The sequence below is a fragment of the Ceratotherium simum genome, chromosome 34 (genome assembly GCF_057802395.1).
Source record: "Ceratotherium simum simum isolate JZ-2026a chromosome 34, ASM5780239v1, whole genome shotgun sequence".
Lineage (NCBI taxonomy): Eukaryota > Metazoa > Chordata > Mammalia > Perissodactyla > Rhinocerotidae > Ceratotherium > Ceratotherium simum.
Genome location: NC_141933.1, coordinates 31,621,042 through 31,643,116, shown reverse-complemented (window position 1 = coordinate 31,643,116; position 22,075 = coordinate 31,621,042). Strand labels below are relative to the sequence as shown.

Below are 22,075 nucleotides of genomic sequence, written 5' to 3'. Positions count from 1 at the left end.
CTGGTCTTGCCACTAGCAAAAGTCTCAGGCAGTTCAGTAAAAACAAAATCTCATTTCTGGGGTGGACAGAAGTTATCCCTGGAAACGTTATCTCCTGTGAGTCCCACGGACACATGATGTGACTCACGTTTTGGATGTCTGAGGGCTAACTTCTTTTTATCTTTCGGCTCTCAACCCAAATGACACTACCTCCAGGACTGTGACAACCCCACGCCCCCAATCGGGGTTAGGGGCCATGGTCCCCCAGGTGGAGCACAGCACAGACTGCATTACAAACGCCTGTTTCATTCTTGCTCCCCAACTCAAAGTTTCTCCCTGAAGGGCAGGACTGTAACTTTTCACTGCAATTCTGACACGACACTTGACATCAGTAGGTGTTCCGTCAACGTGTGTAGAAAGGCCTGTGGGCAGACCCAGCCCTAGAGCACATCACAAATTCAGGGAATTGCCCTTCATGACCTCTCTCTGCCTCCTGTTTCTTCACTGCTACCCACCAACTGCACGTCTCTACCTTCTCCTTCCTGAAGACCCTCCCTCAGGAAAGGATACAAGAGACACTATTCAGGTTAAGGTCAAATGCAATCGTACATCATTAAACTACAACCCTCCTCACAACGTCCCCCGCCCAAACTCAGGCTATTTGCGCTTTTTACCCCCACTGACCTAGGGAATTAAATTATGAGTGTAGAATTTTAGGCCATCACAGAGGAGGACTGTTTCGGTGTTGGGGTTTTTTTTGAGGAGCTGGAAGAGCTGGCTCCTCCTGAAACCTCACAACGACCGACTTCCCGGCTCTTCAGCAAAACTGGCACCCAGGGACCCCCACCCAGGGGAGCCAGCCCGGCGAAGCCCGCTCTCCAGCAACGCCTCTGTTGAACTTGCTAATAGAGCAAACAGAGTCTCTTCAAAAAAGAGGCAAATGCAGGAGGACTCTGCTTTCCTGCCCATTTCCTCTGCCTTATTAAGGAAGAAGAACTGATGTCAGTGAGAATCTTAAAAGCCACAGATGGAACAGTCTCAGAAGTGTGTTCCGGGGGTCAGAGGACATGGAGGGCACGGGGGACACAGGCAGGATGGCAGCCCCGAGGGCAAGGGCTGCGTGTCCGGGTGGGAAGCAGGCAGACTGTGGAGTCAGCGGGCGAGGAGAGTCACTGCCTTACTGATCGTGTGCTGTTTTACTAATATTTCACTAAGGACTGGATATGTGTGCTGTCTTGTTTGATTCTCTCAACACAAGCACAACAATTTCATTTACAGTTTTAAAAATAGAGGAACTGAGGCTCAGAAAGGTCTGATAACATACTCACTAAGGGATGGTGACACAAGTCAGAATGATGGTTACTTGGGGTGGGGTGTGGGAGGGCTGACAGGGAAGGACCCTGAGGGTCTTGAGTTCAGACGTTGATCTTGACCTGGGTTACACAGGTGTATGTCCGGGTAAAATTTCATCAAGCTGAAATGTAGGATTCTGCACTTTATGCATCTCACTTAAAATAAGGAAAAATAAATAAAGCCTCTACCTCAAATCACAGAGTCAGGATTCCAAAATTGAAAGGAGGTCTCCTTAACTCCAAAACCTCCGCTCTCACCTCCTTCATTTGGTCAAATCCAGAGGAGAGTGACAGGACACGAGGGCCATTTACGCCAGATGCCATGAACTAGAAGCACACAACTGGGGAGTCTCCAAGGCCCTCCACGCTTCCCCTTTCGGTTAAGGGAAGGAACCACAGGTAGAGAGAAGCCACAGGCAAAGGTCATGACGCTTGGTGGTGGCAATGAAAGCAAAGAGCTCTAAGATGGAACCAACGCAAATACCATCAGATCCAACCCAAACACTTCCTTCCCTTGGAAAGAAAAGCCCCCAGCCAACATGAATGCTCCCAAAGTAATCCTAATGAAAGCCTTCATCTCTGGCAGCGCAGGGACTTAAACAACTCCATCTTTGTTCAGCTCTTTTAGACACACACAGGAGCTTATGCCCAAGACCTGCACCAAACCTAAGAAACAAGGCCACTTAAATATCCCCACTGTTCCGTGTCCCCGTGTGGAAGCCACTGCGGCTGGAGGCGGAAAAGCATGGTCCTCAGGGCATTCTGCACAGATGACAGGCAATCCCAGAGGGTACGCATGGGGGCCTGTGGTGTGGTCCAGGTGGTTCACGGGATAATGATCATAAATAGCCACCACCTATTGGGAACCCACTAATTTTTTAACTTCAGGTGCACAAACTGGATGGAACATAATCCCTGGTCCATGACCATATTTATTTCATTATAATAATGTAAACCCACCTCCAAAACAAAAGCCAGAGCCTTGACAACCCTCTACATCTCAACCACGTGGTCCTCCCTCCCCATGTCCATCCCTTTCCCTCCCCCACACAACATAACCATCGTCCATGTTGACCATCCACTTTTCCTTTTATTGTGCCTGTGACGTCCTCCTTCAGCACCTGTTAAATTTGTTTTTAACTTTACAAAAATTGCACCATGCAGTATGTCATCTTTTGAGACTGATTTTTATGCTCACTTCTTATATTGCTACGGTTCATTCAGCTGCTATCTCTCCTGTTCTTTCACTGCCAGCTAAGCTGTGCTTTGCTTACATGTTTGCACTTTGCCTTTTATGGCACCACAAGGCAGGTGCTACCGTCATCCCATTTTACAGGTTAGACAGCAAGCAAACAGGCTGAGGCGCTTGCCCAGCGTCACATACAAAAACCAGCTTAGCGGGATTGAACCCAGATTTGTCCCCAAAACCCTTGATCTTTCCACTGTAACACTCAGGATGTGCTCACACAGTGGGCTCCCTCATTGTACTATGGGAAGGGTCACCAAAGACCCCCAACCTCCCCTCAAATAGTCGTTGTCGTCACCACCATCACGGCCACCATACTGGACACTTACATGCTAGGCACTGTTGCAAGCATTTTAGAAAGTATGGTCCATTTAATCCCCGCAACTGCCAGGGGAGATAGGTAGTATTATCTCCACTTCACGGACAAGTAAACTGAGGCACAGAGATGTACAGCAATCTGTCAGGGAAGCGGGGGATCCAGGACTTGAACCCGGCAGTCCAGCTGCACACACACACCCTCAGTCACAAGGCTGCAGGCTTCTCGGTCTGCAGAGCAGGACAAGCATCTGAGTACAAGCGGCTAAGACGGGGTCTGGCTCAGAGGAGGCCTGGGCTGCGTCTGCACCCTGGGTGGTGACCGCAGCACTCCCAGAACCCGGTTTGTTTGTTTACTGAGAAAGGCCCCGCCTCCAGGCCTCTGTCCCAGGAGAAGTCGCAGCGGGGAAGGAGGAAGGGGGTGAGGAGGAGGAACAGCAGGCCGAAATACAGACAGCCTCAACGAAGAGTAGCACAGCCAGCTGTGTGCTGGTCTCGGTCTGGGACCTGAAAGCCAGGGTGGGGAGGGCCCACGGGCAGTGCCTTGAGGAAAGATGGCACAAAGGATCCTTCCGGAAAAACTGACATTCTACTTACAATACAGGATTCTTATCTGAACCACTCCCAACAGCCTAAGGATTGTGATGAAAACTCCAGCCAGCTTCCAGCAATGGAAGCCTTGGGATTGGAAGTCTGATAGCACTGACCTCGAATCCCAGCTCTGCCACCTACTGTGTGTGACCTTGGACAAGTCATTTTAACTGTCTCTAGGCCTCAGTTTCCTCATCTGTGAAGTGGGGATAAATAATAGTGCCTACGCCTCACAGGCTGTTATGGGGATTCCATGATACAACCCACACGAACCACTGAGAATCTTGCCCTATCTCACAGCAAGTGCTCAGTAAATACAGCCTGTGTTTTCACCACCACCTCACGGTTTGGTTGAGAGGATTAAACAAGAGTACCCAATAAATGTTGCTACTATTATCTGTTCCAGGCAACACCCCTCCCCACCTCCTCCTGCTCAGTCACCCTACCCACTGTGTCCCTCCCACTGTTCACAGAGCAGCCTCATAGGCCACCTCTCCCCCAAACGGGGCCTTTGCCTGACACATCCTCTCCAAGGAGCCTAGAAGTAAAAACCCAACTCAAAGTGCTAAAGGATGGGGGGCGGGGGTGTCTCACAAATCTGGATCACCTGAGGAGCATCTAAAAATTACAGATGTTCTGGCCCCACTTTGAGAGGTTTTTACTTAATGTATCCAGGGTAGGTCCCAGAATATGAATTTTTAAAGTGCCTCAAGATGTTTCAGCAACCAGCCAGGCCTGGAAATGACTGATTTAACGGTTTCCTGTACTTTAGGAGGGAGAGGGAGATGTGTGGGCTCATGCTACAGGTATGAAGTATACACACACACACCCCCACCGGCTTGAGTGTTGAGGGGCCTGGCTGATAATGGAGGAGACCACAGCACAGACAACAAAGCAACTATCGCCAGGAAGAGTCTGAGTGACCTGTTAGCCATCAGTGATCTGTCAGTGCCAGGGAAGCCACACAAAAGACAAGGGTTTGGTCAGCCTGGGAGGACCCACGGTGGGGTCCACGTTACACAAATGACAACACGATAATGCAATATCCTGGCCCCATGTCCTTCCCTTCTTCTCTTGGAAGCTTCCCTTTGAGAGTGGTCCTCCCTCAGTAGAACCATCTGTAGAAGGAAAGCAGGGATGTCACCATTTCTCAGTGGTATTTGGAGTCCCCTAATTTAAAGCCATCTCTTGTAACAATTGTAACAAAAATTACTCAGTTCCATTCATATGGCTCCAAGCTATTTGGATTTCATTCCAAGTAGCAGATTTAGCAAATTCTGGATGTGGAGAAATGAGTGGCAACTGCATAACTTCATGGGCATTTCACACCACAGATTAATCCTGTAGAAATAATCCAGCTCTGACTACATTGGTTGACTGGGTGGTGCTGGTTACATGGCCCAAAGCAGCAGGAGGGAGCAGGCTGGTGGGTTCCACGTGAGGGTCTGAAATGACAACAGCACCGAGTCATGCTTTTTACCCCCACTATCCCCCAAAAGGAAAGGAAGGAGGAGGAAAGGGAGGAAGGAGAGAAGAAAGACCACATGCAGGCCCAGGATACACAAATTTAACTTAGACATTCACTTCAAAAGCTCACATCCTCTGGGTCACTTCTGACCAGACAGGTAATACATCCTCAAGCAGAACATTCGAACACCACACAGAAGTGAAGCACACCATTGCCTGGAAGCAACGATGACAAGGATGGCAACAGGAGCACGCACCTGGTGTTGCTATGTGCCAGACACTGGGCTAAGAGCTTTATTTTGCATCATCTCATTTAATCCTCACAACCACCATGCCGGGTAAGTTCTAGTATTGTCCCCATTTTACAGATGGGAAAATTGAGGCACAGAAAGGTTAAATAACTAGCTGTATGATCTGGGCAAGTGAGTAGAGGAGTCAGGGTTTGAACCCAGGCCCCAGGCATGAGCAAATCTCCTCTCAGACCCCTCTACCCATCAGAGAGGCCACTCTTGGTCCTACTCCTCTCAAGGGACACTCCTTACAAAGCCACCGTCTGCCAGGATCCCACTGAGGGTTCTCTTAAGCTCAGTCCTCACAGCAACAGATGCAAAAGGACCACAGGGCATGCGAAGCACTAAAAACCTTAACCTCTTGGTTAAGCTTTAAGTTCCAAGGAGCCACAGGTGCTGGCAGCAGCTCTCCGGGTGGCAGCTCTCAAGTGGATATCGACCACCGGCTTTAGGCAGAATGCCTCTGAACACAGCTCACCTCAAAGGAAGGAAGGAACTGGCAGTTTCTGAATGAAAGTGAGCTCCAAAGAGCTTCCAGCTCAAACAAACATCCTCTTACTTATGACACGGGTCCATCCACCAGCCCAAGAGGAAAGAGCCTTGGAGGACAAAAGCAGAAAAGTTCAAGTCCTACTGCTCGCAGCAGGAGCCGCGGCAGACAGAGCAGCAACAGCACCCCCAAAGCCCGGCCAGTGTCTCACCCTGAGAACGGCCACAACATCCACCTCCGGAGGGCACTGCGGGCTCACAGGAGAAACGCACGGAAACTTTGTAACACTTCTTACGTGTGTCCAGCATTCTGCTAAGTGTTTTATACACAGTTCATCATTTTGTTTAATCCTCACAAAATTCCATGAGGTATTTTTTCAATCACCATCTCACGGACAAGGCAACAACTTCAGAGAGGGTAAGTAACTTGCTCTAGGCCACACAGCTTAGAAACCATAAAACCTGACATCATGTCGAGGGTCTAGAGGTTAGAGCCATAAGAATCAATGGCGTAATCTCCACGTCCATGAATTTTTTTGTCTCTGCAGACAGAGGGCTTTGGAGAGGCTGGAGGATGGCTAAAATATTGAGGCCTGTGAAAACCCAGAGAGGTGGCCCCAAATGACCGACTGACCCACTCAAATGGCCACGTGTCCCACAGAACTGTCTGCAGTGACAGAGATCTTGTTATCTGCACTGTCCGGTGTGGCAGCCACCAGCCTCACGTGACAAGTGAGCACCAGAAAGATGACTGTGTGCCCGAGGAAGTGATTTTGTAACCTTACTGAATTTTATTCAATTTAAATCGCCTCCCACGGCCAGTGGCCGCTGGGCTGCACAGAGCAGCTCCCCTCCCCACAGCACATCGGCCTCCTGGGCACCACGCGATGAGGGCTGTAAGAAAACGCAGCTTTCCAGAGCAGGCCTCAGTGTGAATGAACAAAATAACAACTACTCGCCCAGAGCAAACGCCACCGCTATAATCTTGGAACCTTTGCAGCTGGAAGAGAGAAATGACAGAAAACAAATGGCCTCACCTCATTTTTTTTCCTTTTAACAGAAAAAATTAAATGTGTAGTGAGCCCCCAATCTAATTACTTAGGAAAAGTTGTCACTTTTTCTGGTGACAAACTCCTTTGGCTTACGATGACAAAAGGGATAAAATACGCAGCAGGGCCAATGAGGACTTTGGAGCCCAGCAGACCTGGGTTTGAATCATTTACCAGCTATGCCACCTGGACTCCTGAGCTTCAGTTTCTTCAGCCGTAAAATGGGAATAAGAAGAGGACACGCCTCACTGGGCGGATATGATGACACGATGTGATACATGTGAACGCACGACAGAAGGCCTCGACACACCGGGGGTACATGCTGGGGTTCAGGACTGAGAATCCAGCCTCCTGGCTTCCCTGGCTGGGGAAGGAACACAGAGTGGTTGGAGAGTAGAGAATCTGGAGTGAGGCTGTGTGGGTTTGATTACGGTCTCTACCTCTTATTAGCTGTGTGACCTTGAGCAAACTACTTAACCTCTCTGTGCCTCCATTTCCTCCTCTTAAAGATGGAATTAATAGTCCCCACCTCATTTACCAGTGGGGAAATAACATTATTATACGGTGCCACTGCTACTTTAAATCTAACTTTGCTCTTTTCATGGAAACCTCACAATTCAAGCTTCTCCTGGGTGTTCTTTGGTGACTCCTCCAGACGAGTTAGCCAAAGTGGCACAGCTGTGAAGTGAAAGAAAGCCCCCATCCTGGGTGGGCAGAAATGAGCGCTCCAGAACAATGCTTCTTTTACCACTAATAGCAGCGAATGCCTGAGTGCTCAACGAGCACAAGGCTCCCCCGAGAACTCTACCCACGTGGTCTGGGTTTATATCAATTCTGATATAAACCCAGACCGTTTATATCAGAATTGCTGAAGGTGGGGCCTTAACGCATTTTTTTTTAAGCTCTCCAGGTGATTCTGATATGAAGCCAGGGTTAAGAGCCACTGAAACAGCTCTATGAGATACGAACCATAATATACCCATTAAACAGAAAAGGAAAATTGAGGCTCCGAGACTGACTAGTAACTAGCTGGCAGTCAGAGAGTGGTGACGTTTTCACATTCCATCTCTCAGCCACTCTGCCTACCATGCCCTCCTAAGGAGCAGAGGTCAAACCATCCAACAGGCCCTTGGGTACTCCCAGTGTCTTTGAGACTGCTCCAGGCCCCTGCACCTTCTCAAAACACGCAAGAAGGTTCTCCTTTTGGCTTAATTTCTGACCCAGACTTGACCTCCAGGAATCCAAAGCTGCCTGAAAATGGAGCCTCACTTTCCCAGAACGGAAGGACACATGCGAAAAGTCACAGCACCCCACAGGACAACTGGACCTAATTAAACAGGCCCGAGGCTCAGGACAGGAAACAGCAGATTTGTGGTCTTCATAAAGACGGCCGGCTGCCTGCAAAGAAGCCAGAAAGCAAAATTCAGGGGCTCTTAAGGCCATCCACCAAAGAATTATGAGACTGAAAATTAAATCTCTACTGCCAGAGGCCGCATCGAGCCCTCCTGGACTGTGCCCACCCTCGGGGATGGCGAAGGAGGGCAACGTCTCAGCTCATCACATGGATGAGGATGTTCACGGAGGCCTCTCCTCCCAGACAAGGAGATCTGGAGGCCCACCTCCTCACTCCTCTTCCATCTCTCTCCGTGTATACCAAGTTTGAGATAAGCAACCAAAGTCACACTGAGATCTTTGGCTCAATCCAGCTTCTTCCAGACATGGCTCTTCCCATTTCAATCAGTGGCCACTCCCTTCTTTCAGTTGCTCAGACCACAAACATTGGTGTCCTACCGATTCCTCTCCCATCCCTCACGCATCCAAGCTGTCGGCAAATCCCGCTGCCTCTACCTTCAAAGTACATCCATAACCTCCTCGGCTGACACCCTGGTCCAAGCCACCGTCCTCTCTCTCCTGGATTACTGCACAAGTCTCAGTGGTCACGCTGCTTCCACACCTGACGCTACAGCCCATTTCCAACACAGCAGCGAGGGTGATCTTGTTAAAATGCAAATCAGACCATGTCATTTCTGGGCTTAGTCCCTCCAAGGGCTCCCAGCAGGTTGAGAATTAAAAGCCAAGGCTCCACACAATGGCCTGCAGGGGCCTTCCATCTCCTACAATGCTCCCTGCTCCCCCACACCTGCCCCACCCCAGCCACACCCAGCTCCTTGAACCCACCAGGCACCTGCTGTTCCCTCTGCCTGCCTGAAGCTGGCTTCTCCAGCCTGGCTGGCCTCACCGTGATGCCTCCACCAGCATGCCTTCCTCTCCCTCCTTCTCCATCGGCCTGCACCCTCCCCTCCCTCAGGTCCCTCCCATGCATCTGTCTACCACCAAGCCCTGGAACAGTGCCTGGTGCACAGCAGACCAACCCCAAACTAAACCCTCAGCCTCTCCCCTGTTCCTAACCCTGTAACCACCATCTGTCTCCTCAAAGACCAACACGGCAGAAAACACGCCGGCCTCTCCTAGGACACTTCACAAGCTGCCACTGCACAGGTGGGGGTCACCTGACACCTTTCCAGAGGCAGCTCTGCCCCAGCAACCCTCTCATCTGCTACTGAGTTGGGTCCAGCACAGGTCTGGCCTGCCGGCTCATCCTGGGAGGACCAATCCAGAAGAACAGCTGCAGGCCCTTCCCTCCAAACAGCGCCCCACGGACACGCCGACGTACCCGCTGCTGAGATGAGCTCAAGCGGCAGCACCAGGCCCCTGGCTTTCACAGAAGCAATTCTCTTTTGGCCGTATGTTCTGCCGTCTCCAGAACATTTTATCCATTTTCAACTTGGGGATTCGGAGGGTGGATGGGCCGGTGGGAAGAGGGACGACAAGCCCCCCATTCGCCCTGCCTCTCAGGGTGACCGTCCCAAGCCCTGCTCGACCCTCGTGACTGTGATGTGAGCTGGGGTTCAGAACCCACGCGCCTCAGAGAGCCGAGCTCCGCGCTCGCTCTCGGGCTTCCCGGCCGCTTGTCGCCCTCACTCCCTCTCACTCCCCTGCTCTTTGAAAAACAGGCTCTGCCAACTGCAACAAACAGCATTCAAAAATATCCTGCCGGATTATACAGCCCTGCCTTCTAAATTCCTACAACGCCTGTCTCTCCCCAACAGAGGAAAGAAGGGTGTAGCATGGTTCATTTTTTTCTAGCTGCTCCCCTACTATAAATACCCGAGTCTGGGGAGGCGGGCTTCAGACACCAGCTGTGTGAAGTCACCTCCATCTCACCACGTGCGGGCCTGCCAGCGCCTGGACACAGCTGTCGAGGGCTGAAGCCATGGGTCGGCCAAGAGTAGACAGAACTCCTCCTTCTGAGGGAGGGGGGAAGAAAAACTCAGGACAGTAATCACAGTTCACTCCAACACGAAAGGGACGGTGTAGAGTCCTACCACCCAGCCAGGTCTTCAGAGTGCGGCCAGCTCCATCCTGGCTGGTTCCTTCCCAAGGATGCTGACCACGGGGCTCAACCTTAGGAAAATGACTTCAGTGTCCATATGGGTCTAGAAACATTACCCGAGACAGAAGGGCCCTTGGAGAATCTAGTCCAACCTCTTCACACCACAGATAACGCAACAGAGAGCCAAGAATAGGGAGTGACTCACTCCAGGTCACAGAGGGGCCAAGCTCCAACCCAGAAGTTTCTGGATCCAAGTCCTTTGCTCTCTGAGCTGGATGGTCCAAGGCGCCTGTGCACATACACTTGCTTGGTGCATGAGCTTCAGCTTGTGTTTATTATCTGCTCTCCTCACAGCAAATACTGATTTTCATATTTGAAAAGGTACAGACTAAAGAAAAGTTTTAAAATTTTCAACAAAAGCGTGGCCTCAATTTTAGGGATGATTTCCACCCACTGGAAGGCCTGTTTCACCCTTTGTGGGGCCAGTCTCATCTCTCCCGCCCTAACCTTGTGTTTCCGGTACCTCCAAGTTCAGCTTTCCTGTTTCATTTTTCCATCATGGGCCTGACTCCACCGCCCACCCCCCGCCCCAGCTCACCTTTAGAAAGCAATCAACAGGCCCCAAATCATTAACCACAAATGACTTCATATGTATTTTTGCAAAACGTTCATGAGATTTCTCTTTTTCAAGTGACAAGAAAACTCCTTCATAATGCTGGGGTCAGGAAACGTACAAACACTTGAGTTATTGGCTAAGCCATTGATGATCTATCACATTTTATTATTGTCAGCAGAATTCAGCGGGACTGTAGGGAGTCCAGTCCAGATAGCACTCAGCTGTAAGGTGCTCTGCAATACCAAACAGTTAACATGACTGAAATCTTTATCATCAATGCTCTGGAAACACCTTCACCAAGAATTAGAAAGTGACTAAACCTCTGAGCACTGAGCTGTTATTTTCCAAAACGATAAACTCTAAACTGGAATTGAACATACCAAGTCAGACTCATAACCAAAGAAAGTTCTGGGACCCTTTCTTCTCATCCTGTGTCCATTTCTACCTCCATGCTTGAGAATCCTGTGTTGGCAAGAGTCAGTCCAATGGCCTCATTTCACGAGTTTGCCAGCCCCGATCTTCGTTCCATACTGGCCTGAAATGCCGTGTTCAGGGCCCTGGAAGAGGTGCCGAGTCAGAAGCCAGACAGAACAGGAGAAGCAAGGTTGATCAAGGCCATGTTCCTCATGCCCAAGTTTGCTCCACTCAAGTCTTCTTTCATTACTTGTCCTGCTAGGACAGCAGACGGGGGTACTTTTGAGGTCAAGCTTTCAATCAACCAGAGGGGTAATGGGAGGTCTGGGGCTGTGGTTAAGATGCGCTGGGGAGCAGACACACTTGATTTCTGAATTATAAAAATGAGTTTTGGAAAACTCTCTTCCTGCACTCTGGCAGGCTTCTTAACATCTGGATAGAAGATGTGGGAAAGTTTTCCCTCTTGCTACGTCATCTCCAGCTCCTCGCTCTGCATTGGAAACTTCCAGCAACACAGGGTTTCTTGCTGTTTTCCAGCTCACACACTCTGGCCTCCAGGTCTTTGCTCACACCGTTCGCTCTGTCTGGAAGCCTGCGTGCTCTCTGCACCACCTCCCCTGTCCTGTCACGGCTCTGCCCGCCCCAATCCCACTGGCTCACGTGCCACATCCTCCACAAAGCAGCCCTGATTCCCTCCCTCCCACCCAGCCAGGACTTTGAGCTCCCCAGTCACCAAAAGCTTCAAGGTCCCTGTCCCTGGGATGGACATTATATCCACCTTCCAGAGGGCTGGGGAGGAGTACAGGAAACAGCTCATGGAAAGCGATAGGCAGCGGCACACAAGGAGCAGAGGTCTCAGTGCCATCCCTGTCATCTGAACGCAGCGACCCCAAACTTCCTTGTAAGGATCCATCTACGCGCTTTGCTTCCCCACCCAGGTTCTAAGCTCCTTCACAGGCAAGAACAATTCTTTCCTCTTCCGATCTGTCTCCATTGCCTTGTGTATAGCTGGCGCTCGGTAAGCGGTTGATGAACAAGGCCGCGTGGCATTTCTCAGGCTGACTTGGGCTGTGCTTCTGAAGCTTCTCCCAATTCGGCACACAGCTCCAAACACACCGCCAGAGCTGCAAAACCATTCAGGCCTTTTTTAAAACAAGTGAGACGACCACAAAGTATGTTTACATGACAGGCCAGCAAAACACGAAACACCTGCTGTCCCGTGGCTCAGGACTTGGCAGCGGCAACAGGCAGGGTCCCCTATCCACAGCAGAATTGCTCCCCAGGGCCTGGAGCTTTGACTGCACTGTCGCAGTCATCTTGGCAGGGGCGGGTGTGAATCGGCGGGAGCGGTCTGATCTCACCACCCCCTACCAGTGCTCCATCCTGGGGGCAAGTGAGCCATAACACAACCCGATTCTGGAACTTCCTCCTACCTGTTAGTCACCAAGGAAAGCCTTGTGACTAATACTCGTCACCCTGGGATTGGGGCCATGAGCCTCCCTGCATTAAAGATGCCCACTTTGGCCACAGTGAACACAACCGGTGCATCCTGCACAAGTCTGCACAAGTACTGCGATAACTGGAATGAACATTCTGTGTGTTAGGCATGACGTCCCTCAGTGGCTTCTACCCAACCCTCACAAGCATCCAGTGAAAGGGACTCTTTCCAGACCTGTCACAGAGCAGTGGTTCTCGACCAGGGCGATTTTGCCCCCAGGGGACATCTGGCAATGTCTGGGGACGTTTTTGATTGTCACAACTGGCAGCGGAGGGAGGACGGGGGATGTCATGAAGCATCCTATGGTGCACAGGACAGCCCCACAACAAAAACCACCCAGCCCAAAATGTCAAATGTGACAAGGTGGAGAAATCTCCTATAGAGGACGAAACTGAGGCACAGAACTTAGCCTGCGGAGGGTCACACAGCTCACAAGTGGGGACGTCAGGAATGACAGCTGGCAGCAGCTCTAACACCTCGGAAGCACTGCGTACGCACCGGGCACGACCGCCCCGCACAGAAGAGCCCGCCCCTCACTTGACAGCAGAGAATCGAGACTTGAAGCGACCTGCCTGAGGCCCTGAAAGAGGCAGAGCCATTTGGGACCCAACTCAGACTTCAGGGCCGGAGCGTTTCAGCACTGGCTACGCCGGTTCCTTCTCGTCTGCGCTCTTAGCACTGAGCTTTGACCGGCGGCCCAACACCCCGGTGGGCTCTGAGGAGATCCAAGCCCTTCACAATAGAGACTTTTCTGCCAACTCCAGAGCAAGAGCAGTGAGCGCCCCGAGACCCGTGGCCTGAACACAGGCCCCCTCTGGGTGCTTTTCCTCCTTGTGCATCCACCTTCCTGAGCTGACTCACCCCCCTTAGGAGAGTCTCATGGTGGGGTCTGCAGCTTTCCATCCAGCTGAGCTCACTGGTCAGCCAGTGCTGACACCTGTGAGGCCCTTCCTGGGCAGCAGAGCTCCCTGCCCCTCAGGAGCAGCAACCACAGCTCCTCAAAATCGATGGCACCTCAGGGTGAAGCCGCCAGCAAGCGGCATTTAAACAGTAACACAGCAGCCTTTGGAGGGGGGTCCACGCCCGGGCCTCGACGCTGGTCTTCACCGTGGCTGTGAAGATTCACTGGCCTAACAGATCTGAAGTGACAGATGCACCAGGCCATTAACAAACACCATGTGTAATAAGCAGATCTTGTTGCTGACTGTGACCCTCGCGGCCCTTGGAAGAGGGTCAGTCCTGACCTGCTCCTCACCATCTTTCTTTCTGTGATTCTTCGGGGCTTGAGCAACATGGGGTGTGGTCCTGGCCTGGCCATTACTGAGCTGTGAATTCTGGGCTCGAAGACCCTTCTTTGAAAGGGCATCCCACTCAATGGATTTTTATGTGGACCCGGTGAGATCAGAGATGAAGGAAGTTTAAGGTGCTGGACAAAGGTCAGGCCTATTATTTCAGCTGCAGAGGTGTGGAAACAGAGGCCAACACACCCACCCACTGCCCTATGTGGCAAGGACAGATACTGACGATGACGTGGGATAAAGACCGACCTGAGGATTCGTGGCAAGTGTCTCTGGCTTGTTTCAGAACCTTAGGTGGTGTTTATGCATCCCGGGAATGTCTCAGCCTTGACTGCCTTGGTTCTAGCCTCATATTGGAGGCAGGTGGGGTGGGACACAGGTGCAACCTTTTCTGAGCACTAGTCATCAGCAGAGACTGCCCTCTGGGGCTTGGTACTGCTGTTCTCAGGGAACCGCCTGCCTGTCTTCTGACTCAGGCCTGTGGGGTTATCTGCTGCCTGTGAGACTTCACTGTGAAACCCCCACTCTGGGTGGCGCCCACTGAAGGAATCCCCCACCTGAAATCCCTCCATGTACACTGACTCATCACAGCTGGCCTTGGGAACCCTGCTAGAAATCAGGGTATAAAAAGGTTGAATGATGTCCCTATGGTTTTGGTACCCCCAAAACACTGCCTCTATTCATCAAGAACAACTTGAAATTCTCCACCACGGTAGAAGTGGAGGAAGGTTCTTCTACGGTGCCAAGGGACCGCAAATCAAGTTTCTGGAATTAAACATTTTGTATGATGGGATCAATCATTTGCACGACATTCATGGAGCACCAGACATGGGCGAGACACAGGGGAGACGAACGCCTGCGAGCTCCGTGTAACGGGCGAGACAGACAGCAGGACATGACCCAAGCATATGCTCTGGGTGCCGCGGACACATCAAGGCCAGGCAGCAGCGGGGGAGTCGGGTAAAGCACTCTGGAGGAAGCAGAACAACTCCACCTTGTTCCTCTAACCACTTCGGGCTGGGGCTGCCTTTCTCAGGCATTCAAGGAAAAAAAATAAGTTTTCGTTTCCAAAGCTTGCTTTGTTTCAGCTTTACCAGCTCCCCTGGCCTCAATAAAACAGTCAACAGTCAAAGAGAAGGGAAGCTAAGCTGCCCGCCTCCCTCAGGCTACCCAGGTGTGGAAACTGATTAAACAGCAACAGCTCAATTAACCCTAGCTCCTGTGGCTGATATCTCAGCGGAAACTATCCTACAACCCCCTTGCTGTGTGAATCCACAGGATCCTCCAACAAGGAGAAATTTTCATCCTGCTGGAGAAGCATCCCTTTTATTTCCTGGCTGCAAATGAGTTTTTTCGGACTTGCCTCAGCTGATGAATAACCGAATAATTCAGAAAAGCCCTCAGTCACTATTTTTTGCCTAGAGGTCCTTACAGAGCAGCAGTATTGATACATTACCTATTACTAAGGAAACTTCAGAAGGGCCTTCCTTGACTGTCATTTAAATTAGCCCCACTCACTCTATCCCATTACCTGGTCTTGTTTTTTTTTTTTAAATTAACACTTATTTCTAAGAGTAGATCCCTATTTGTTTGCTTTCTTGTCTCCTCCACTAGTCTGTAAGCTTCATGAGAAGGGGCCCCTCCTCCTTCACCACCTAATCCACAGTACTTTCTAACGGTGGCCATGGGGGCCGTGCTCAATAGACACTTGTGGAATGAGGTGCCTCTAGTTATTGAGCATTTATATGTGCTAAGATCTTTAAGTCTATGATCTCACCTAATCCTCATGCCAACCTTGTGAGTTAGGTCCTTTCTATCCCCCATTTTACATTTCTATACCCCATCTTATGACAAGATTGAGGCTTAGAACGGTTAAGGTCACTCATATAAATGGCAGAGAGGAGCTTCAAACCCTCACTGTGATTCCCAAGTCTGCGCTGTTTACCACTATGATAGAGCCACTCCCATGCATGTGGTTACTGCTTTGGAGTAAGAATATTCTCACCAAAATCCTATCATTTAACCCAGAGTCTCAGAACTGAAGAGGATCTTCTCAAATGCCATTGACACTCATGAAAGTTTAGTAAGAAAAATGGCCAAGAAGAAACCCAGAAGTGACGCTCAGCATCAAACTCTCATACAGGCATTCGAGAGAGAGCAAGGGGGCGGGGGGATGGGAGAGGTTCTATCTTCTGCCAGCTCCGTGTTTATAAATACTACTCTATTAAAGTGGTTTCTTTACCTCCCATAAGGAAGCCACGGAGATACCATCTCTTAATGACACTGCCCTGGGAACGGGGACATCAATACCGATTGAGCAAGTGCTATATGACTCCTGCTGCCCTGCGAAGCTGAGATCATGTTTTATAAACACTACAGAACTTTTATCGTTTATCTTGGGCTGAGCAAAACCATATTTGCCCAGCACTCTGAGTAATGGACAGGAATAGATGGATTAAGGCCCTTAAATTTCTGGTTGGAAGACGTTAAAAGTTTAAGAGCCCTATACAGCTGAGTCACATGCATGTGCTCATGCTGTATAAGGAGCAGACATAACAACAATGGATATACAATTTAAAAGGAAGACCAGCAGGACAAGAATAGGAACCAGCACTCTCCCTCCTCTGTGTGGCCACTTCCCACTTCATCTTCAGCTGTGTACACGGCACCCTCGCTGGCCCTGGCTTACTTTAGTACAAGGGTTTGTATCTCTCCATTTCTTTCCTAAGTAGTTTATGCTTCCCTTGGAAGTCAGCTTTCAGGCATAAGTAATTCATTGCTCCACTACTAAACATTCATTTCACTTTGTCTCAAGAGACTTAATAAATCAGCCTCCTCCGCATTGTTTACTGAGCCCACCCCCAGGTCTTCACGTATAAAAAATGAGCATCCATGTTACTAAGTGGAAGCGAACGGTCACCTCTCCTGCAAGCGAGTTTCCTAGAGCCCAGGGAATGCACAGAGGGAGACGCTTGCTCTGGACTTCCCAGGACCTCTGCTGTCACATGATGGGAGTCCTGCTGTCCTGACTACCACGGCGTAAGAAGGACTGTCTGGGGCAGGGGAGGGCCATAGGGAAGAGGTCAAATCATGGGGTCATAAAGCCACCCTTTAAAGAACATCCCAAGGAGTGATGGCCCTAGATAAGAAACAGCCCTTTGTGATAAGTCCTTTAGTGGAAGACACCTGTATTCTAGGAATTTATGGCCACTCTGCATTTTCAGGGGACCCTGGAGAGGCAGCTACCCTCATTAGCCTCAATTTGCAGTTGGAAAAACTGAAGTTCCTCAACCCGTCCGGCCCCAGCTCTGCATGAAGGGCATGCTTCTGTTTTGTTTGGAACCTGCTGTTCCACTTTTATTCTAGTTTAGTTTATAAGGTCTGGGCCTCAGTCTTTTCTCCTAGGAATCTTCCCTCTTTGCATTCAGTCTGGGCCTCCCCTCAGCCAAAAGTTAGAACTCTTCCCCGGGCTATGACAAGGATGGAAATCCCCCTGCCCTCCACTTCCTCTCCCGGAGCTGTATTCCCGGTGTTGAGGCCACAAACCTGGAGCGCAAAGTACAATTATCAGCTGTGACATCACCAACTTAGCTTCTGGACTGACCTCAACTCTGACCTAAGAGGAGAAAAATTAAAAGGCAAACATTCTTCCATTCCAGGCATCTCCTTTAGCAGTGCAAGAATTAACAATAAAACCAATGAAAGTCCAAGGCAGCCGTGCTGGTACATACAGACTGTCTTTGAAATGAGGCCTAAGATGGCAACTGCTCTCCTTGGAAATTGGACTAATAAACACAAAGCTGTTTCCTCTCCTCTGGTGGCCAAAAGCTTGAACTCTGGAGCCTGCCTGGGTTCAACTTCCAGCTTTGTTACTTAATATCTGTGTAATCTTGGGCAAATTACTTAACTGCTGGGTACCTTGGTTTCCCCATCTGTATAATGGGGATAATACTATAGGCACCTACCTAATAGGGTTGCTAGGATTACTCAAGTTGACACCTAGAGTGCTAGAAACAGTGACTGACACGTTGTTAAGTGCTAATTTTAATTTTACCTATTATGATCATGTTAAACCACATTTAAATTTGACTCCCCTCATGGCTTCCCAATACCCATCTGGTCTCTTCCACTGACTTTGCCACTGACAGCTGCCCCCAAAATGGCCTTCCGATCAGACTGGTACCATTCTAAATGAGTTACGGCTTGCTGGCTCCTCACACCAGAGTCTGGGAGGCGGTCTGCTGTCGCACGTGTCACACCCTAACCTTTCAGGGAGAAGGCCAAGCGCTTCCCTTGCCCCCTTTGCACTGAAGCCATGTCATCCTTTACAGAAACGCAGCTGCCGCAGGGCTCCTTTCCCCTCTGTGCCGCCACGCCGGTGTTCATCCCCACAGCTCTGCCCCACAACGTCGTTTACCGGGGCATCATCTCTTTCAGGAAAGCCCATAGGGTTGTGCATTTAATACAACACAGGGTTTGAATCAACTGCTCACTTGGTTGGTGACGGTTTGTAAGGTCAGCTCCTGGGAGCCAGTATGTAGTTCCCTTTCTGGGAAGGGGATTCATGAGTCACCAGGTTCCACCACCCTGGGCACACAGAATTAAGAACCCAACACCACCTCTCCGCCTCCCAGGAGAGGGCCTGAAGGACATCCTTCAACCTAGCAAAGCCAAGGCTGTGAGCACCAGGTCCCGGGCTTCCTGCTCCCTTCCTCTCATCCGCCTTATCCAAGGATCAGGTCTTCGAGTTTGGACCTTCCAGCTACTGGGCTGGAGAGAACCAGGGCAGAACCACGGTCAATCTTCTCTGCCGTCCGGGAAAGACGCCAACTATAGACCCAGTGAAGCAAGGCAAAGAACGGCAGGGTAATAAGCTTTCACTTCAAGAGAGGTTCAGGAATGGCTTGGTCAAGAAGCTCAATGAGCGAAGAGACCCCCGATAGTGTCAATGCCACGCAGAACAGGAGGGAGAAGATCAACCACAACTTTATCCTCCCAAGTCAGTCGCCAGAAGGACAATCTAGGGCACGAGCCATTTAATGAACTCCTCTACCAACACACCAAACGCTTTCTCCCAGGTCCTGGCACCCACCGGCTTCATCCTAGGAAATTCACCCTCTAGGTAGGCCAGGGCGGGATTTCTCTCCCACCCCTTCCTTGGGTCGGGGCCCGCGCGCTTACCATTGGCGTTCTTGCCGCAGATGAGATGCTCATAGGGCTGCAGGACGCCCCAGAGCTCGGCATCATTGTTGACGACCATCTCCAGGGCCTCGGGGGACACCTCCCCGCCTCCGGCCCCTCCGCCGTCGGGGCTCTGGCTGGCCAGCACCCTGGCCCGGATCTCCTCCACGAGGTTTTCCATGCAGGCCGTCAGCGAGATGGCCGCGTACTCGTGGATGCGCACGGAGATGCGGGTGTCCACCATCCAGCGGAAGAAGCGGCCCACCGAGAAGGTGAGGCCGCAGCGCGCCGACTTGCCCCGGCGCAGCCCGTCGCCAGCGCTCATGCTGTACAGAGACAGCGCCTTGACAGCGGCCAGCGAGCAGCTCTCGGCCAGCGCCCAGCTGTGCACCAGGCGCACGGCGCTCTGCACCTCGAAGCGGGTGCACTTGGCGTGCAGGACGCTCAGGCGCTGCGCCTCGCGGGCCACGCGGATCAGCGCTCTGCGGAGCAGCCCGGCCAGGCGCCTCACCGCCTCCGCCGAGAACAGGGGCAGCCGCCGGCCGCCAGCGCCCTTGCGCAGCACCCGGGCCACGTCGCCCTCGGTCCAGGGGAACTCCTCCAGCTCGGGCAGGCGCGGGCAGCGCGAGAAGAGGTCGGCCACCTCGGGGTCCTCGGGCAGCACCGTGTTCACCGTGTCCCAGCTGTTGTGGCGGCTGTTCATGGAGCCGGAGTAGCACCACCAGGCCGCCCCGCGGTGCTGCTGCGCCGAAGAGTTGAGCGCCTGCGAGTTGGACTTGGAGGACGAGAGGCTGAGCGAGCGGCACGAGTCCCCGGCCCCATAGCCGGAGTCCAAGGTCAAGTCCTCCAGCGTCTTCAGAGTGCAGCTGTACGTCCCGGCCATGGGGAGCCTGCCCGGGGCGGCCTCGCCGAGCGAAGGGCGCTCACAGCTCCATGCTCCCTTCCGCAGCGGGGCAGAAACAAGCGCCAGGCTCTCCGGGGCGCCCTCCTCCCCCTCGGCGCCGCATCTCCCGCCCCGCGGCCGCTGGAAGGTGGGCGAACCTCGCGGCGGCCGGAGCCCCCCGCGCCCCGGGCCCCGGCGCGAAGCTGGCACGGGCACGGCCCCCGCCGCTCCACCTCGGCACGGCCCTTCCTGCACCTCCGCCGCCAGCAGAGCGTCCGTCCTCCGCGGAGGAGGAATCCCGAGAGAGCAGGGCGGCGGCGGCCCGGGCGCAGCGCGAGGCCAGACCCGCGGCCAGACGGCGCTCGGCAAACTTCTGTGCGGCGCGCCGCCCGCACAGCTGGCTACCCCGCCGCCGGCATGCAAATAGCCCGGGCGGCCCACCAATCCCCGGCCGCGACGGGCAGGGGCTGCACCAATGACCTCCCAGGGGGCGGTCACTATGCAGATTCGACTCCGCCGCGGGTGCAGCCCCGCGCGGCGGAGGCGGGGCTGGAGGCCGGGTCGGGCGCGGCGGCCGGGCGCCGGCGGAGGAGGGGCGCGCTGGGCGGTGGAGCCGAGGCCGGGAGAGCGGGGGTCGGGACGTTAGGCTCGGGAGCTGGCTTCATGAAAGGAAGAGCCACTGTGCCTGCCCCTTCCCGCCGTGCAGGCTTTGGGCGTCCGCAGCTCCCTTTCCAGCCCTCTGCCGAGGGGGTGGCCAGGGTGGGGGCCCGAGCCGGGCGGCCCACCTCTCTCCCGGACTTTCCGTCGAGCCCCTTCGGTTCTCCGAGAGGAAACTCCAGTGTGTTTGGGGGGCGGAGGGACGCCCCTGCTTGCTTCTCTGCTCAAATCCAAGTCTGGTTTTCTTTACGGTGCTGTCTAGGCTCCAATCAGAACAATTTCTTCTGAACCCGGAATCTGATAAATGGACGGGCTCCGGGAGGCCTGCGATCCCCACTGCCCCTGGAAATTACACACGCAGTTTTCTGAGTGTTGCTCTGGGAGAGGGTCCCAACTGATGGGATTCTCAGGAGTCCGTGACTTCCTGTACATCTACGTCTCCAGGACACCGCGTGCTGTCAGGTGGCCCCTTTTTGTCCGAGTGCGCGCGCGCGCGCGTGCAGGGTCATTACAGAAGAATGCGAGGCTGGGAAGTGTGCCTGGCGCTGGCCTGCGCTCAGAACACCTGGCTGAACGCACCGCCTCCGAACGGCGGGCCGATGGACGAGCCGCTGCCCCTCGAGCCGCTGTTTCCTCCGGGGTGGAATGCGTGCTGACCTCAGGGCAGCGCCGCTGTAAACCCGTCTCCGGGCGTGTGTCCGGAGGCCGCCGGTCTGAGCGCTGCTGGTTCCAGCAGACCCACGCCCAGTCCGCTCCGTCCGCTGCGGTCCTGCAGCTATTCACACACGTGCGTGTGCCCCTCCAGCGGAGCCGCAACGTCAAGGAGGACATTGTGCACGCGTTTCCCCGAGGCAGCCTCCCGCGCTCCTGAATGCCTCCTTTGTGCTGTATCTTACACAGTTCTGACCTTGGGTCGTGAGTTGGATACGCACTAGAAAAGTCTGGTTTGTCTCTTTCCTTCTTCAATTGTTGGCGCTTTTTCTGTGAAACTCCTCTTTGGCAGATTGGCTTAGTTTTGCCTTTCTGCCTGTCTTTATTTGTACAATATCGCCTCCTCATGGTGACACTGAGAACGGAGTCAAGGATGGAAGTAATGTGAAAGACGCAAGTCCGAAAGACCAAATTAACAGAGGACGCAAGATGCGACTACATCTTACAGAAGTGAGATAAGAAGTGGAAGTAGGTAATTAGGCGCAACTTGTCAACAATGCGAAAACAAATTTGATGCAACTTAGAACTTACTAGGGGAAATAGAATATCAAGGAAAATGTCGCCCTCTGGTGGATGTTTAGAGGAAATAAATTCCCCCGAATTTTTTTTCCCTTTTTGTTGTCGGCGCCCTTAAAAAGTAACGAA

The 22,075-nt window shown here is 52.4% G+C and overlaps 1 protein-coding gene across 1 annotated transcript in view; it reads right to left on the bottom strand.

Moving 5' to 3' along the window:
• Positions 1-20,419, bottom strand: part of ABTB2 (ankyrin repeat and BTB domain containing 2) — a 167,220-nt gene extending 146,801 nt beyond the window's left edge. The window contains exon 1 of the mRNA XM_004436847.3: positions 19,180-20,419. Within this exon, the coding sequence (XP_004436904.1) occupies positions 19,180-20,062 (883 nt within the window). The 5' untranslated portion in view covers positions 20,063-20,419. The remainder of the gene's footprint in view (positions 1-19,179) is intronic.
• Between the last annotated feature and the right edge of the window lie 1,656 nt (positions 20,420-22,075).